The sequence below is a fragment of the Montipora foliosa genome, chromosome 12 (assembly GCF_036669935.1).
Source record: "Montipora foliosa isolate CH-2021 chromosome 12, ASM3666993v2, whole genome shotgun sequence".
NCBI lineage: Eukaryota > Metazoa > Cnidaria > Anthozoa > Scleractinia > Acroporidae > Montipora > Montipora foliosa.
In genome coordinates, this window is record NC_090880.1 from 11,363,047 (window position 1) to 11,381,330 (window position 18,284).

Here is an 18,284-nt window from a genome sequence, read left to right on the forward strand (position 1 = left end):
ATTAATTGGATTTTTGGTATTGTTTATTTTGCTGTTAACTTTTCTTGTGGCAGTACAGAGTTTAAACACTGTTTCTGTTCATTCAGAATCTGTGGATATGCCTTCTGTGTATCATCTCAAGAACATGACCAGTTTTAATATGGTTGTATGTTTGTGGAATGCAGAACATTCACTGTGTCAGCCGCCACTTGACCAGGGAAATGGTATTTTATTCTAGATTTCGACTTTTGTTTACTGATTCTGACACCATCCAGTCCGATGAAGTGAAGGGCTTTGTTTTACATGTAGGTTGAAGTAGAGTGTCAATCTTGAAAATGCGACTGACGTGTTGGGCTGTTTTCCCAGTTGAGTGTGCTGCGAAATCATATCTTTTAACACAGCAGACAATCATGGTTTTTGTCGCCTCAGAATTCAATTTCACACCGACAAAAAAGGAGAATTTGATTGCGATCTCTATGCAATTTTGAAGGAAATAAAAACCATGGACTGTTTTTTGACTGCCATCATGAAGTCCAGAAGGCAAGCTGCTTTTCAAGTTATATTCTAATTTGCTGGCCCGCTCAACCGAATATAAAACATTTTTATCATGTAATAAGCAACCACTTATGGGGTGTGTCAACACGAGCCGTGTATGACCCTCTTTATTATGTCTTGTAAATCAAAAGTGTCTAGAATTATCAACAATGTCTGCGCAAAATACCAAAAACTGAAATGCAATCAAACAAAAACGCATAGTGTATAGCATAAGCTTACAACAATCTGAATATAAGCTAGTAGATACAAAACATAACAATTCAGTACTAGAAAATACTAATCGAATTTAGTCATTGGGTATTTAATTTAGAGGGTGAAGAGGCGGTCGTATGACTCGAATGAATATAAATGAAGACAATGCAGTATATATACCAACACACCGCTAATGAAGCATTGTGACAAAGTGTCACATAACACCCAAGGGAGGTTACGTAACCCATGATAAATACATATATGCTCGACTGTTGAAAGTGTGTTACAAATGAAATATGGAATTTTCCTTGTTTCAATGTTTCTTGGCAGCAGTTACATGTATTCCTGTAATATCGCTCTGTTTTCTGTTTGTTTGTAAAAAAAGCAGTACTCGGTCTCACTTAGTCAAATTTCGTAACTGGGCGATCATGTAAACTTGGTTCCAGGCTTTGCTGCTAGACCCCCCCTCCCCTCCCTCCTGGCTGGGACCCTTTAGAACCCATGCACTGTAGTCTGTTTACAAATAGTATGGTTCTAGGTGTTGTTGGTGGATTGATGGGGCTACTGATAGTTAACAACTATTCACCGAATTGGAGGTGTCTTAATTAAAGTGGTGGATATTTATCAAGCCACGAAACGGCAAAGTAAATATCCACCACTAGCCAACGACACTGAGGTAAATAGTTGTTTTAGTATATTTAGTACTTGAGAAAGCTAAGGAAACCGTTACGGTAAGATGAGAAGAAATTATTATTAGCCTAGTGGACACAGCTCCCATGTCATTTTACTCACTAGCGTGCCATTTTTCCTAATAGCGTGTCATTTCAGCCAGCAGCGAACTCTGCACTCTATAATTGTTAAATAGGACACGCTGCTTTGTTTTTACCGTGCAATACACACAAAGGGAAATTTTAAATTATTATAAGCTTGTTGTGTGACACACTCCTGGCAAACTTGTGTGTCATTTTGCTCTCTGCCTATTGTTTAGCGTGTCATTTTGGCGTGCCCGTGCATTCACCCTTTTCCCTGTTTCCCCGTGGAGGGTCACATACTGAAACAGTGAGATAATATTGCACAGAAATAGAGATAGGACGCAGCTCTTTACAACCTCTGATTTCATTGGATCCCTCTAGGACGCAGCTCTATTGTTTTTGGAGTTAGGGTCTATTGTTTCTTTTGTATCATTCTTTGTGTCCATTGTTTTCTGAACCAATCCCGAGAGCCATTTTTGGCCGCAAATTCCACGCGAATTGCTCAGAGGTGAGTAGCCAAGGACATGTGGAGTTTGAGTAGCCAATCAGCGCATGCGTTGAATTCTATCCACTGTTCAAGTATATATTACTAATAGTAATTATTAGGTCAAGTAAAGCTATGATCCTCACAGTTATAGACGCAATTTTAGCAATTGCATAGACAGAAGCCTAAAAAATTCAAGACTTCAACAGGGTTTGAACCCGTGACCTTGTGATACAGGTGTGATGCTCTAACCAACTGAGCTGACATTGGGAGCTGGTCATTATTTTGTGCTGATCATTCTGCAACACTTATTGACAATATAATTATATCATTAGGGATAGCTCTTGTGGAAGCCCTCCTTGGAAGCCCTTGTTACAAGGCAAAGCCAAATTAACTAATCAATGCTAAATCTGAAACCGAACTTGTTACAGATTGAAACAAACAAGTAAATAATATAGTTCATTGATGATTTAAACTAGACATTTACAACACATTTTAAACTTCCTTAAACAGTGTACATATGCATCTAATAACTACAGTTAGACATAATTATTATACGATTAAACAACTGTCTAATAAGTAATGTGGAAGTTAAGTTCACTGCTCCATGCAGATGTCATGTTTCATAGGTCTCTGGTTTCTCATTTTGTTTAGGCTGGAACTATTCTTCAAGGTACGGAGTGTGGCATTGAAAGTTTACCACCCAATGGCTTGAAGAAATGTCTGAGATTTTTAGCTGAAGTATTTGTAACATGCAACATAAACAATCCTTCCAGGAAAATTGTAGCAAGGTACTGTAGATGTATTTTGATACTTGCATGTTAACGCATGGGTTGGTTTTTAAAGGGCTTTGTCAAAATTTTACTAGTTACATGTATGGTAGTGCTTTATCTGACACTTATAGCATTCTACTCAGTCCAAAGATACATCTAAGAGAAAATATCAAATAAATTTTACTTGTCAAAGTTTTGAAACCACTGTGTTAAAGTATGCAAAAAAGGAGGGGAGGGAGGATGAATCTACACATATTATTTTTTGAAGTCCAGTCCCTTTCCATCCTTAGCAGTTGGTGGACAAAACTACATGTACATTCTGGGCAACTGAACCATAGCATCATTTTTTGGTTTTCGTTAACACAAAATTAGTGTCATCCTGTAGAGTAAAGTAGCGGGATACTGCCCTTGAACTCAGCATATTCATGAATCTCCGCTTAGTAATGTCATTGTTGTCTTAGAATATTTAATGCTTATTGTTGCAGCATCTTTGATAATTTCCTAGAACAGTGGTGTTCAGATGTTCTTAGTATCGTGGTTTTAGACAAGCTAAGCAGTTCAATGGAAATCTTGAATGCGGTAAGCACTATAAAGCTGTCAGTATCAAGATTACCACAACCTGTGATCATTACAGAAAGTGTCAATACTATTTTTGTTTTGTATCCTGTATTTGGGGTTTGAAGTGTTACATGTACATGCACAGATAGGGCATCTGAAATGGCCTTGTTTTAGCTGATGTATGGATTATCCTAAACCAGTTGTTTTCCTGTTTAATGGTAGGGAAAGGCTCAATCTGTCAGACATGATGTAGACATGATATCAGATATGTTGGAGTTCTTTGCTCAGGGTATGTCTGCAAAAATTTAGTGCAAAGGATTTCAATGCATACAGACTTAAAGCTCCTCACTCAGTAGATTAGCGTCAATTGGGAGCTGTTGGATTGTGCCATGTTTTCTTGGCATTACCCAGAGATGGCCTTTGCGTAGGCAGTCCATCAAAGTGGCAAAATTTGTTGAAGTAAAGCAAAAACGTACATGTATTAAAGTTCTTTCCCTCTCCAACACTTACATGTACTTGGACTAAAATTGCCAGAAAGCTTGAATGGTTTGATGGTAATATTTTCTAGATTTTCATTTACAGTATGGGGACTGCAATAGTGAAATGACATGCTTTCCACTGGCAATTGATCTGCAAAATTCTGTCCACCCTCCAACAACAACGGTGTGCACAACAGTAAGTTTTTAGGAGGGTTTGCAAAACTGATGAGTTCTCCTAAAATCGAGACAAAACTGGACAGTTTGCATGGCAGGAATATTTCCATTGTGTTTTTACACGATTTGACACGAGGATGGACTTTCACGAATTGACTGATGTATTGTATGTTCTCTGATGGAAAATTTAATTTTTGAACAAATAATAATTTATTAATATAATTACACCATTAAGGGGAGTAGCTCCTAAGGTCTCGGTAAATGAAAACAAGTCGTGCGAGTATTTTCGCTACAAAGGCAAGTTATATATCAAATTAAAGCTAAAAGACTAATTAAAATTACCTTATAAACGATTTTAGTTCATCGAATTTCAAAAGGCGCTTAAAATTTTTTTGCTCTCGAACTCAGAGGTATCGAGTTTACTGCTGAAACTCCAGCCCTTTCGCATTGTTAATATTCACCCCCTTTTTATTGCATTTGATTGACAGATAAAAGACCTAAAAAAGGGTGTGAGGAAATTTGCATGTCTCATATTAGCGGAATTATTGCATTTCAAACTAAAAAGTCGAATCTCGAGCGCGATTTATGCAAAGAAACTGAAGGGTTAAAAAGCACCTTCTGATTTTCTTTTTCTGCCAAAATAAAATTTTTGACCCACTCTGCCAAAAATCCAAAAAAAATAAAATCGAGCGATGTACTAAAATTTTCATTTACCGAGACCTTAAATACAGGAAGGCAATGGTTCCTATAGAGGAAGCTTTTTAGTTAAGAGCCCTGCAAAAAGGTTGTGTAGATGGCTCTTTGAAGTAACTTTTTCAGTGAAAATTTGACATCACTTCAATCAGAAGGTGCATGTGAAACTTGTCCAAGTCCTCTGCCATGGGTTTCAGTGAAAACATGTAGAACTCTCTGGAAACAAAAGGAAGAGGCAGGTTTTTCAGCCGATGGGATCCGTCCCAAAACTGTAAACATGGAATAACTATTTGGATGAAAAATGGAATTGATTTTTGAAAAGTGTATCAAAGGAGGGCATTATGACTTTCCAGGTAAACTAGAAAACACAGGTCTAAGTCGCAGGTCGTTGCTTTACCATTATATAAAGTATCCTAAAGATCCATTAAAGCTAACCTTAAACCTAATTAGGCCTAAACAATTTGTAAACGGTTAGGGAACGTTTCTGTATTGGTAAAACAATGATCTGTGACCTGGACCTGTGACCTGAGACAAGTGTTTTGTTCATGACATCCTTTTTTATTTGAGAAATATATTTATACAATAGACCTTATTCATAAATGGCGGCCAATTTATAATTCTTTTGTCGAAGTGCAAATTAGCCTACCAAGCCTCGATACCATACAGTGAATTGAAAAGAACTTTTGCTCTAAAATGAGGCTTGGTAGGCTAATTTGCACGTGGACAAAAGAATTATAAATGTGGCCGCCATTTCTGAATATGGTCTATGTACATGCATGTATATATCTGACTGGATTTACAAGAAGTTACCTCCTAATGCTGGGACAATTACTTAGCACTTTCAGATACAGAACAAAGTTCTTGCTTTTCACAGCTACAGTGTACAATGATTCCAGCTAGGATCAAACTCTACTCCCCCCCCACCAGCCTCAACAATGCCACTTCTAGATTTCACTCATGTCTTATGGCGGACTATACTTTACTGGTTCATGCATGGGGTACCCCCTGGGTTCTGGGCCATTTCAAAGTTGTAGCCATTCAGTGTATGCAAAGCCCTGTCACATAAATACTGACTGTGATTGACAAAGTCAAAGCCAACTCACTAAAATCTCAGGCTATCCCTTTGCCTCCCCCCCCCCCTCACTTTCTCTGTTCACCTGTCTGCTAAACACTGTCTTATGTCAGAAATTTGGAATCAGATTTACAAAACAACCAATAACACCACACTTGTGTTCAATAATTGATGTTGGTCTTTGGGCAACCTGCGATAAGAAAGGACTAGCCCAAAACGTCATTCTGCTAACCCCAGGCTATCGGACAGCCTTTTTGTCCCATCATGCAAAAGCCTTTTGCAAACCTGCTGATGATGACTGTTCTTTGAAAGCGATACTGGCGGTATCGGCTTGACTTTAACGTTGTTCTATTCTTTTCTCTTTGTTCAGGGACCAATGTGCTTCTCTGCAGTGGATATCTTGGTAATAGCATAAATAGTATCATTCATTGAAACTACAATGCAGGTCAAAAGTGTTGGGACACTTAGCGAGATACTACTGAAATAATCTCCCCCCACCCCCTCCCCCCCAAGCAATGTTGAGATTTGACACTACAACACAGATTTCAACAAAAATACTGTTTATCTGCATCTTCCAACATTGTTTGGGGGGGAGGGGGGTGGTACGCTCCAATTGTGACCCCAAAAAGCCAACTTTACTTGGAATACATGATTATTGGACAGGTGTCCCAACTACTTTTGACCTGCATTGTCTGAATTTGATGCTTTTAAGAAAGATATGAATTTTAGGCAAAGTGAATTCATCTACAAAATGTGCTGTGTACCCAGCATACTTAGCGACAAGACTTTTCTACGAAAAGACCCGTCACGCGCATAAGGCAGCAATTATTACGTCATAAAGGACTCAATATTGCCAAAAAGTTTTCAACGAAATGGTTTTTCACGGCGTTATTCGTGCGGAAATACGCGCATATTTACGCTTTATTATGGAAAACAATGGCGCCAAAAAAAAAGACATAGCGAGGAAATACAATATTTCTCGTGCATCGCTTTACCGAATTCTAAAGGACGAAAATATGGGTTTAAAAGGAAATGTGCGTGAAGAAGATATTCAGCGCAGGGGACGTCCTCGAAAACTTAGTGAACGCGACGAGCGGTTGCTATTGCGACAGATCGATGTCCTTAGAAGACAAGAGGGTTCCTTTTCTGTCAAGAGGCTGATGGTGGAAGCGGGAATAGATGCAAGAACTGTCTCCAGTAAAACCGTGAGGCGTCTGCTACACAGACATGGCTACAAGTACATACAAGCTCGTCGAAAAGGAATCTTAACAGAAGCAGATCACGAAAGGAGGCTGAAATTTGCACGTAGCATAAAGCGTGACTATACCAGCGCTTTGTGGACTGAACAAGTCGCTTTCTATCTAGACGGGGTTAGTTTCGTACACAAATATAATCCAGCTGATCAGGCTCGATCAACGCAGGCTCGCATTTGGCGAAAACCTGAAGAGGGCCTAAGTATTGGATGCACAGCGAAAGGGTCTCATTGTGGTTCTGGCGGGCGGATGGCCAAGTTCATGGTAGCGATCAGTTATCGAGAAGGTGTAGTCCTTTGCGAACAATACGACAAGTTGGACGGGCAGTACTTTAAAGATCTTATCGAAAGAGAATTTGGCAACATGTTTGAAAAAGCAAACAAAGGGGACTCCAAGCTTTGGATCCAAGACGGAGATCCGAGCCAAAACAGCGCTTTGGCACGTTGCTCCTGGCTAGTATTGGGAGCCGAACTACTTTCTATCCCTCCAAGGAGTCCAGATATAAATTCCATCGAGAACTTTTTTAAACTCGTAAAAGACTGCTTAAGAAAGGACGCCATCACGAACAACATAACTTGGGAAGGTTTTCCAGCCTTTTCGAAACGCGTAACAGAAACAATATTGAGTGTGGATAAGGCTGTAATTGATAAAATTATCGAAAGTATGAACAAAAGAATGGATTTAATCATAAGCAAGAAAGGTGGGAAAACTAAATATTGAGTATTTTATTTCAAGTTATTACAACTGCTTTTGTTTGATACTTAGCATACTCTTTGTAATATTTGTTACACTCGAAATTATTGGCACTTGTTTCGTGACACTACGGTATAGCGTTGGAAACGTGCGTGACATTTTAGTTAGTCAACTAATTGTAAAACAAGTTTTCATCTTATGCAACAGAATGGATTAAAATTGGTAATGAACCAACCAAAAATGCGTGACATATTTTGGAAAAGTACGTTCCTCGAAAAAGCGGGTTCACTAAATCGAATCATATATACGTGGAGTACAATGAGTTTTTCGTACTCGTTCGATTAAAAATGTAACATAAACAGCGGTGATAAACATTTTAAAAACATGCAGTTTATGAACTTGACGTTTCATATGCTACTTTCGCACTCGTTTCCAGAAAAAAAGAAAGCAAAGAGAGACAATGAAAAACAAACAAACAAACGACCCAAAAAATCATGCCAAACCAAAACAAAGAATAACAGCGAAAGCACAAGACCTTTTAGATTTGCGAGAGAGCATGCGTGGTGGTGGACGAAATTGTAGCGCTTTGCTTGACCATTCAAATGTATTACATTTGGAAACTTCGTTTTAAACGGTTTACATTATTTTTCAGTGACGCTAGACGGTTCACATGATGAAATGTTTGAATTTTCAACGGTTCACAACGGTTCACAACGGTTCACATGCCCGATAAAAGAAAGGGGAACGATATCTTTTATCCACGTTGTGTGAACCGTTGTGAACCGATGTGAACCGATGTGAACCATTGCAAAGTTGCTTAATGTGTAGTGCCTTAACAAAACGTTTCCAATGATAACAATTGACGGCCAAATTCAGTCTTTGTGCGTCCACGGTTTCTAAGGGCGACCCACAACGAGTTTAGAAAAGCACTTTCGGCAGGGCGATATTTCCCGCTGCGCCTCGCGTGGAACTTGATAATGCAGCTTCAAATTTCTCCACCTTGAGCACATCATTTCCGTTTCTTGTTGGTCAATTACTCCATTCTTGACATAGATTAGGGGACCTTTTCCTGTGGCAAAGATCGGAGTGTCTCTTTGCAAACAGATGTCGGTAGAATAATGGGTCTTTGGCGTGGGCAAATGGACTGCATCACCTTCTAACATCAACAATAGATCGTGCCACGGAATAATTTGCGCTGACCACCTAAAGTCATTTAGGAGGATGCATTCCGCATTTTCAACGCCTACCCAAGCAAACGTACCTGTTGCCGGATTGCAGAAAGTGCGATAGATGACTTTCAGTGGATTTAGTAGAAATGATTTCCCGCAGTTTGTGGGTCCGGTCAGTAGCAGGTTTCGGTTTTTGCCTGGGCCACGCAATAATAACTCGTTCACAGCAGTGCGAAAAAGCTCAACATCAATCCCATTGTTTTCCAAGATCTCCTCGGCACAAAGTCGCCACTGGCCATCGCATCCGTCTACACAATCGCCTTCTCCTGCCTCTTCTAGCAGCAGCATTCTGCTCTTTCGCGAACGTTGTAGTATCGCGTCCGCGTTCTCCATGTCCCACGCAGTCTTCACGATATCAGAGACCACACGTGGCGCTCTATTCACAATAAATTCAGCCAAGTCAGTTTTTCCTTCACTTTTTTGTTTACTTGCTAAGGCCTGAAGTTCCGTAACAGTTGTAATCCCCTTTTCTACGACAATTTCAGACAGTTCAAAGGCAGACAGACGCTTTTTTCTTGGGTTGTTTGATTCATTTCGATCGCGCTCACTATCGTCACTGTTTGGAGTGTCGTCTCCATCCCCGCCTTGCTCTGTGTCATCTTGTCTCCTAGCACTTTGTCTTCGGCCTCTACTGGCTACATCAGTTCGAGGTTCACCTCGGTTACGTATATCTGGGTGCCCATCGCTCTCCTTGAATTCTCTATCAGACTTAGTGACATACAGCCAAGCACTATAGTAATTGTGGTGACGATTCGAGTAGTGCACGGTGATGCCACACGTGCGCTGCAAATAGCGTTTCGACATCATCCACCGCTGGTTTCTGTCCAGTTTGATGGCCAAATGATAATGGTCTCCGCCTTTTCTATGCTTTTCCCGACAGCACACCCACTGAACAACTTTTGCCGTGCCAGTCGAAAAGGACTCTACGATAGCACGCGCGAAGACTTCGCGAGTTGGAAATTTCGCCATATCTGCCTGACTATAGGTAACCAAGTACACACTTCGAAATTGTCTTTCGGTTAAGCACTCTTCTTCGGAAGAACTGGTGTTATTACTTTCGTAACACTGTAGCAAGTCCATGGCAGTGATTTTGAGCCCTCCTGATAAGAGGACTAAATACTAACCAAATTTCTTTCCCACGCACACGCCATTTCCATAATATGAAATGCCTAACAAGAACAGTTTCACCCAATTGTTATTCTCCTCGCTGTAAATAACATGAAAATGGCGAAAATAGCACTTTGTTTCCCCCTTGTTTTGTCAAGATAAAATAATGTTTATGCAAACGTCAATAGCTTGCTGAGAAAACACCTTGAAGACAATGTATGCTAATTGCTTCTCGCTCGGACAATGCAGGTCAAAAGTGTTGGGACACTTAGCGAGATACTACTGAAATAATCTCCCCCCACCCCCTCCCCCCCAAGCAATGTTGAGATTTGACACTACAACACAGATTTCAACAAAAATACTGTTTATCTGCATCTTCCAACATTGTTTGGGGGGGAGGGGGGTGGTACGCTCCAATTGTGACCCCAAAAAGCCAACTTTACTTGGAATACATGATTATTGGACAGGTGTCCCAACTACTTTTGACCTGCATTGTCTGAATGTGATGCTTTTAAGAAAGATATGAATTTTAGGCAAAGTGAATTCATCTACAAAATGTGCTGTGTACCCAGCATACTTAGCGACAAGACTTTTCTACGAAAAGACCCGTCACGCGCATAAGGCAGCAATTATTACGTCATAAAGGACTCAATATTGCCAAAAAGTTTTCAACGAAATGGTTTTTCACGGCGTTATTCGTGCGGAAATACGCGCATATTTACGCTTTATTATGGAAAACAATGGCGCCAAAAAAAAAGACATAGCGAGGAAATACAATATTTCTCGTGCATCGCTTTACCGAATTCTAAAGGACGAAAATATGGGTTTAAAAGGAAATGTGCGTGAAGAAGATATTCAGCGCAGGGGACGTCCTCGAAAACTTAGTGAACGCGACGAGCGGTTGCTATTGCGACAGATCGATGTCCTTAGAAGACAAGAGGGTTCCTTTTCTGTCAAGAGGCTGATGGTGGAAGCGGGAATAGATGCAAGAACTGTCTCCAGTAAAACGGTGAGGCGTCTGCTACACAGACATGGCTACAAGTACATACAAGCTCGTCGAAAAGGAATCTTAACAGAAGCAGATCACGAAAGGAGGCTGAAATTTGCACGTAGCATAAAGCGTGACTATACCAGCGCTTTGTGGACTGAACAAGTCGCTTTCTATCTAGACGGGGTTAGTTTCGTACACAAATATAATCCAGCTGATCAGGCTCGATCAACGCAGGCTCGCATTTGGCGAAAACCTGAAGAGGGCCTAAGTATTGGATGCACAGCGAAAGGGTCTCATTGTGGTTCTGGCGGGCGGATGGCCAAGTTCATGGTAGCGATCAGTTATCGAGAAGGTGTAGTCCTTTGCGAACAATACGACAAGTTGGACGGGCAGTACTTTAAAGATCTTATCGAAAGAGAATTTGGCAACATGTTTGAAAAAGCAAACAAAGGGGACTCCAAGCTTTGGATCCAAGACGGAGATCCGAGCCAAAACAGCGCTTTGGCACGTTGCTCCTGGCTAGTATTGGGAGCCGAACTACTTTCTATCCCTCCAAGGAGTCCAGATATAAATTCCATCGAGAACTTTTTTAAACTCGTAAAAGACTGCTTAAGAAAGGACGCCATCACGAACAACATAACTTGGGAAGGTTTTCCAGCCTTTTCGAAACGCGTAACAGAAACAATATTGAGTGTGGATAAGGCTGTAATTGATAAAATTATCGAAAGTATGAACAAAAGAATGGATTTAATCATAAGCAAGAAAGGTGGGAAAACTAAATATTGAGTATTTTATTTCAAGTTATTACAACTGCTTTTGTTTGATACTTAGCATACTCTTTGTAATATTTGTTACACTCGAAATTATTGGCACTTGTTTCGTGACACTACGGTATAGCGTTGGAAACGTGCGTGACATTTTAGTTAGTCAACTAATTGTAAAACAAGTTTTCATCTTATGCAACAGAATGGATTAAAATTGGTAATGAACCAACCAAAAATGCGTGACATATTTTGGAAAAGTACGTTCCTCGAAAAAGCGGGTTCACTGAATCGAATCATATATACGTGGAGTACAATGAGTTTTTCGTACTCGTTCGATTAAAAATATAACATAAACAGCGGTGATAAACATTTTAAAAACATGCAGTTTATGAACTTGACGTTTCATATGCTACTTTCGCACTCGTTTCCAGAAAAAAAGAAAGCAAAGAGAGACAATGAAAAACAAACAAACAAACGACCCAAAAAATCATGCCAAACCAAAACAAAGAATAACAGCGAAAGCACAAGACCTTTTAGATTTGCGAGAGAGCGTGCGTGGTGGTGGACGAAATTGTAGCGCTTTGCTTGACCATTCAAATGTATTACATTTGGAAACTTCGTTTTAAACGGTTTACATTATTTTTCAGTGACGCTAGACGGTTCACATGATGAAATGTTTGAATTTTCAACGGTTCACAACGGTTCACAACGGTTCACATGCCCGATAAAAGAAAGGGGAACGATATCTTTTATCCACGTTGTGTGAACCGTTGTGAACCGATGTGAACCGATGTGAACCATTGCAAAGTTGCTTAATGTGTAGTGCCTTAACAAAACGTTTCCAATGATAACAATTGACGGCCAAATTCAGTCTTTGTGCGTCCACGGTTTCTAAGGGCGACCCACAACGAGTTTAGAAAAGCACTTTCGGCAGGGCGATATTTCCCGCTGCGCCTCGCGTGGAACTTGATAATGCAGCTTCAAATTTCTCCACCTTGAGCACATCATTTCCGTTTCTTGTTGGTCAATTACTCCATTCTTGACATAGATTAGGGGACCTTTTCCTGTGGCAAAGATCGGAGTGTCTCTTTGCAAACAGATGTCGGTAGAATAATGGGTCTTTGGCGCGGGCAAATGGACTGCATCACCTTCTAACATCAACAATAGATCGTGCCACGGAATAATTTGCGCTGACCACCTAAAGTCATTTAGGAGGATGCATTCCGCATTTTCAACGCCTACCCAAGCAAACGTACCTGTTGCCGGATTGCAGAAAGTGCGATAGATGACTTTCAGTGGATTTAGTAGAAATGATTTCCCGCAGTTTGTGGGTCCGGTCAGTAGCAGGTTTCGGTTTTTGCCTGGGCCACGCAATAATAACTCGTTCACAGCAGTGCGAAAAAGCTCAACATCAATCCCATTGTTTTCCAAGATCTCCTCGGCACAAAGTCGCCACTGGCCATCGCATCCGTCTACACAATCGCCTTCTCCTGCCTCTTCTAGCAGCAGCATTCTGCTCTTTCGCGAACGTTGTAGTATCGCGTCCGCGTTCTCCATGTCCCACGCAGTCTTCACGATATCAGAGACCACACGTGGCGCTCTATTCACAATAAATTCAGCCAAGTCAGTTTTTCCTTCACTTTTTTGTTTACTTGCTAAGGCCTGAAGTTCCGTAACAGTTGTAATCCCCTTTTCTACGACAATTTCAGACAGTTCAAAGGCAGACAGACGCTTTTTTCTTGGGTTGTTTGATTCATTTCGATCGCGCTCACTATCGTCACTGTTTGGAGTGTCGTCTCCATCCCCGCCTTGCTCTGTGTCATCTTGTCTCCTAGCACTTTGTCTTCGGCCTCTACTGGCTACATCAGTTCGAGGTTCACCTCGGTTACGTATATCTGGGTGCCCATCGCTCTCCTTGAATTCTCTATCAGACTTAGTGACATACAGCCAAGCACTATAGTAATTGTGGTGACGATTCGAGTAGTGCACGGTGATGCCACACGTGCGCTGCAAATAGCGTTTCGACATCATCCACCGCTGGTTTCTGTCCAGTTTGATGGCCAAATGATAATGGTCTCCGCCTTTTCTATGCTTTTCTCGACAGCACACCCACTGAACAACTTTTGCCGTGCCAGTCGAAAAGGACTCTACGATAGCACACGCGAAGACTTCGCGAGTTGGAAATTTCGCCATATCTGCCTGACTATAGGTAACCAAGTACACACTTCGAAATTGTCTTTCGGTTAAGCACTCTTCTTCGGAAGAACTGGTGTTATTACTTTCGTAACACTGTAGCAAGTCCATGGCAGTGATTTTGAGCCCTCCTGATAAGAGGACTAAATACTAACCAAATTTCTTTCCCACGCACACGCCATTTCCATAATATGAAATGCCTAACAAGAACAGTTTCACCCAATTGTTATTCTCCTCGCTGTAAATAACATGAAAATGGTGAAAATAGCACTTTGTTTCCCCCTTGTTTTGTCAAGATAAAATAATGTTTATGCAAACGTCAATAGCTTGCCGAGAAAACACCTTGAAGACAATGTATGCTAATTGCTTCTCGCTCGGACAATGCAGGTCAAAAGTGTTGGGACACTTAGCGAGATACTACTGAAATAATCTCCCCCCACCCCCTCCCCCCCAAGCAATGTTGAGATTTGACACTACAACACAGATTTCAACAAAAATACTGTTTATCTGCATCTTCCAACATTGTTTGGGGGGGAGGGGGGTGGTACACTCCAATTGTGACCCCAAAAAGCCAACTTTACTTGGAATACATGATTATTGGACAGGTGTCCCAACTACTTTTGACCTGCATTGTAGGTGAAAATGATCATATTCTTGATAAATTATCATCATCATCCTTGTTCTCACTGCTGGTGTGCGAATTTCCAAGACCAAATGAAGTGTCAACTTTGAAGGTAGATCCAGACCTGACAAAAAATGTAACTTTAATGTGGTACTGCAGTGGTAAGATACGCAAGTCAAGTCGTAAACTACAGACAACACAAAACGTGGATCATATTATAACTAATGAAATGACATTCACAACACCTAATAACACATGCTATTAACAATCTACAACCAAAGGATTAAACCACTAGACTAAAGTGAAAATGACTAATACCATTTGACAAGTCATGTATAAAATCAAGCATTAATGTGGTTGCTTGGTATATAGGTGTAACTGCTAAGATAGAGACAATAAAACATCACACCAAAAAGGCCCAATGTGTGCAAAGCAGCAAGGATAAAAACAAGTAACACTGATTAAATCTAAAGGAATTATACTAGAATCAAGGAACAAAATGAAGAAAGAGGTGAATTATATGCATATCAGGCCTGCCACACCAGTAGCTGGATGTAAATAGCCAAACTTAGAACTGAGTTCTAGTTATAGTTGTAAAATTTAAATTAGAAAAACTACACTAAGATAATTATGATCTGTTAGAAATCCATTTATTTGTACTATTACTGTAAAATAAACTGTTGTCTAACCTATTGGTTTTACAATTAGGAATATGAAAATTTTCAAGAGCTTCTAAGATTGAAACTACATTTATATAGTTTAATTCAGGTAAAAGACTGTGTAGGTTATGGTGCAGATTGTTGCTAATTTCCTTGAACATTCTACAGTTTGAGCTTGTCTCCGATCAAGTTTCTCTAAACTGGAAAGTCTTAAGGCTTTACAGTAGACCATGGTCGGAAAAATAATTCTCATGTATGACTCGTCTCTGTAGGCTCTCAAGCTTGTCTGATAGAAAGCTTGGGAGCAAATTGTGAAAAACTGTAGAAGCGTTCTTTAGCCTCAACACTTCCCCTCTTTAATTGCTTGAGGAAGTAAAGCCTTGCAGGGACCTCACGGGTGATTTCTGACACGTGGAAGTTCCACTTTAAATCGCTGGAATGTTCAGGCCGAGTAACTTGACATTGTTCACCACCTCAATAGTTTTCCCGTTGATGACAATTGGATTGAAGTTAACCTCGTTTTTGGCAAAGGAAATTCACATCTTCTTATGTTTGCTTTCATTCAGTTGGAACTTGTTCTCATTGGACTTGGTGACCAGGTCATTGACAGAGTCTTGGATCATGCTTGCTTGGTTTTTGGCCACTGACTCAGCAATAGTTGTATGGTCCATGTGTCAATGTCGCTTGCACTATGTCATCCATCATTACCTTATAAAGAGAAACAGCCAGTGACCTAGCTTGGTCCCTTTGTGGAACCACTGCAAAGATATCTCCACATTCAGAATTGCTCCAAATAACTCTAACAGTAGAGCCAGTGCCATCAGTGTGTTTGGTCCAGCAATGAACCATACTGAGTAAGGCATGCATGGTGGAGGACTTTGGGATGGACAAATTGGTTGTCACTGATCTTCTTCAACAACCCTGCCACCGGAAATCATAGGTATTAAAATTTCACAAATGAAAGGATAACTGGTCTCTTGCCATGCTGTACCCACCCATTTTGTAAAAAGCACACGCCGATCACCAGCAGTCACTTTTCCTGTCACAAAGCACTCTGGATTTGTGGACAAGTGTTAAATTCCTCGTTAAAATGTAACATTGAGTGGTTGAACCTTGCTCGTTGCGCCTGGAGGTACAAGCCCCAATGTCATCTGGCACTCTTGCGTCAGTTTGGTCTTTACCCTCTCTCTTGTTTGAGCTCTATGGGCATCATAGATACGAAATCTATTGCAGGGTTGACCAAACATGTTTGGCTTCTTCCACATATTTCTGAGCCACAAGACCATCATTTCCTCATTGCACCACGCACTGTCTTGGAACATGACCACGACTCTTGGATCTCACTGTCTCTTTTCTCTGTCTGGAAGTCTGTCCTGTGCCCTTAAAGATCATCAGGGGTTTGATGCGAGGCTCACCATCGGCAAATGTGGGCAATTGCATGGTACACTGTCGCTTATCATGGCCTTCACCTGTCGTCGGAGTCCATAATGACTTTTCTGCTTTTTCTGCATGAGTAGAATTTTGCAGAGGTGTTTGATCCACATTAGCTATATTGCATAATTCCCAAGGACCTACATTTCCTTCTTGGGCACCCTTCAGCTCAGTTGCTTTAACTGTTGCCATTCTTCTGAGATATCTGTGAAATTGTTAATAGAGGTACGCAGTGTTTCAGACTGTTTCTGTGCAGCATTTCTTGGGTGCCGCAAGCTGATATCATGGCATGATTTAAATGAATTCCAGTCCAGGATGCAGCTCTGCCATTAACTGTTTGCATCGACTTTGGAACCACCATTCCTTAACCTTGGCACCTTTCCCATGTACATGCAGTACCTGGAATTCCTAAAATAATCTCTTCTCCATGCCCAGAAAAGCTACATGCCGACCAGCTCCTGCTTTTTTCGATTTGTATTGTATTTGTAAACGATTTTTGTTCCCCGAAAGTAACGACCCCCAAAGACTGCTAACTATCATAACTCTACAGTAGCTGGTCGTACGTGCACTTTGACAACAAAATCCTCTGCTCTATATCGGACTCCTTGAAGGGGAATTACCCTGGTCTCTGTCATGCTTGTCCTAGCACAAAAGAAACACCAGTTTCTGAACTCGGTGCTCAAAACACCTTCGCTCTCAGGTTTGGCTTCCCATGTCATCCAGGGGTGAATGTAGCTAAATTCCTTGGTTGCAAAGCAACCTTTAATTCATTGGGCATGTAAATGATATTTTAGAATAAAATAGATGTTAATGCTGGTAAGCAAATACTGGCCAGCGCCTGGGAGGAGAGTGTGACTTCCCATCACGTGACTACCTTATTTGGCTCTTTCATTCATCCTGCCATGTGAGCCTTCTCAGTTTGACATTTCCAAAGCTCAACTAGTTCTGTTTTTTCCGTTCAGCAATTTAATCTTTGCTGGGGAATTTGCTGACCTCGCAAATGTGTTTTTTTTTCGCCCCCTGCTACCTCAAACCATTTATTTATTAATTACTGGAACTCGGGAACAATTTATTGAACGGCTTCAAACCGTTGATCCTTCCGCACCATCTTGTAGCTCGCGTACACCAAGCGTCAATCTGACCAGCGGAGAAACGTTCACAGTCCACAGTGAACCCCTTTACTTCAAGTGCTTCTCCTGAGGAAGTTTCATCCTATATAGATCCACCAGCAACTGTCACCATCCCTGACGATGCGCTGCTTGAAACAGCGGTCAAAACGGTCAAATTTTATTCCAAGATGGCGTCCAAGCAAGAAGAGCTTCACACTCAGACACGTCCCCAACCACGTTAGCCACTCTTATTTCCATCATCGTGGACGAAAATCGAGGAATCTACTGCCAAATCAGTTCCTGCTCCAACCTCAAGAGCCTCCGCCTCAATTTGTGCAACCTCGACAAACTCCGCACCATTTGCTACTCACCGACAACTTCGACTTCATCGCCAGCCTTCAACCATCCCAGTGCCAGCAACAACATTCCTTCCCCAATTTTCAAGGACAGTCACCGTTATCATCACATGTTCCAACCAAAGTTAAACATGCAATGTTAAAGGGTAAGTATGTTGAGTTTGAC

The 18,284-nt window shown here is 41.0% G+C and overlaps 1 protein-coding gene across 4 annotated transcripts in view; it reads left to right on the forward strand.

The window, feature by feature from the left end:
* LOC137979055 (tRNA (32-2'-O)-methyltransferase regulator THADA-like) overlaps positions 1-18,284 on the forward strand; it is a 94,978-nt gene that overhangs the window by 6,836 nt on the left and 69,858 nt on the right. For all 4 annotated transcript variants that reach the window (XR_011118253.1, XM_068826220.1, XM_068826222.1 and 1 more), the window contains exons 3-6: positions 2,617-2,753; positions 3,221-3,314; positions 3,516-3,582; positions 6,082-6,114. Coding sequence is in view for 3 of the 4 variants with exons in the window: in XM_068826220.1 (XP_068682321.1) it covers positions 2,617-2,753; positions 3,221-3,314; positions 3,516-3,582; positions 6,082-6,114 (331 nt within the window). In the remaining variant the exon portion in view is untranslated. The remainder of the gene's footprint in view (positions 1-2,616; positions 2,754-3,220; positions 3,315-3,515; positions 3,583-6,081; positions 6,115-18,284) is intronic.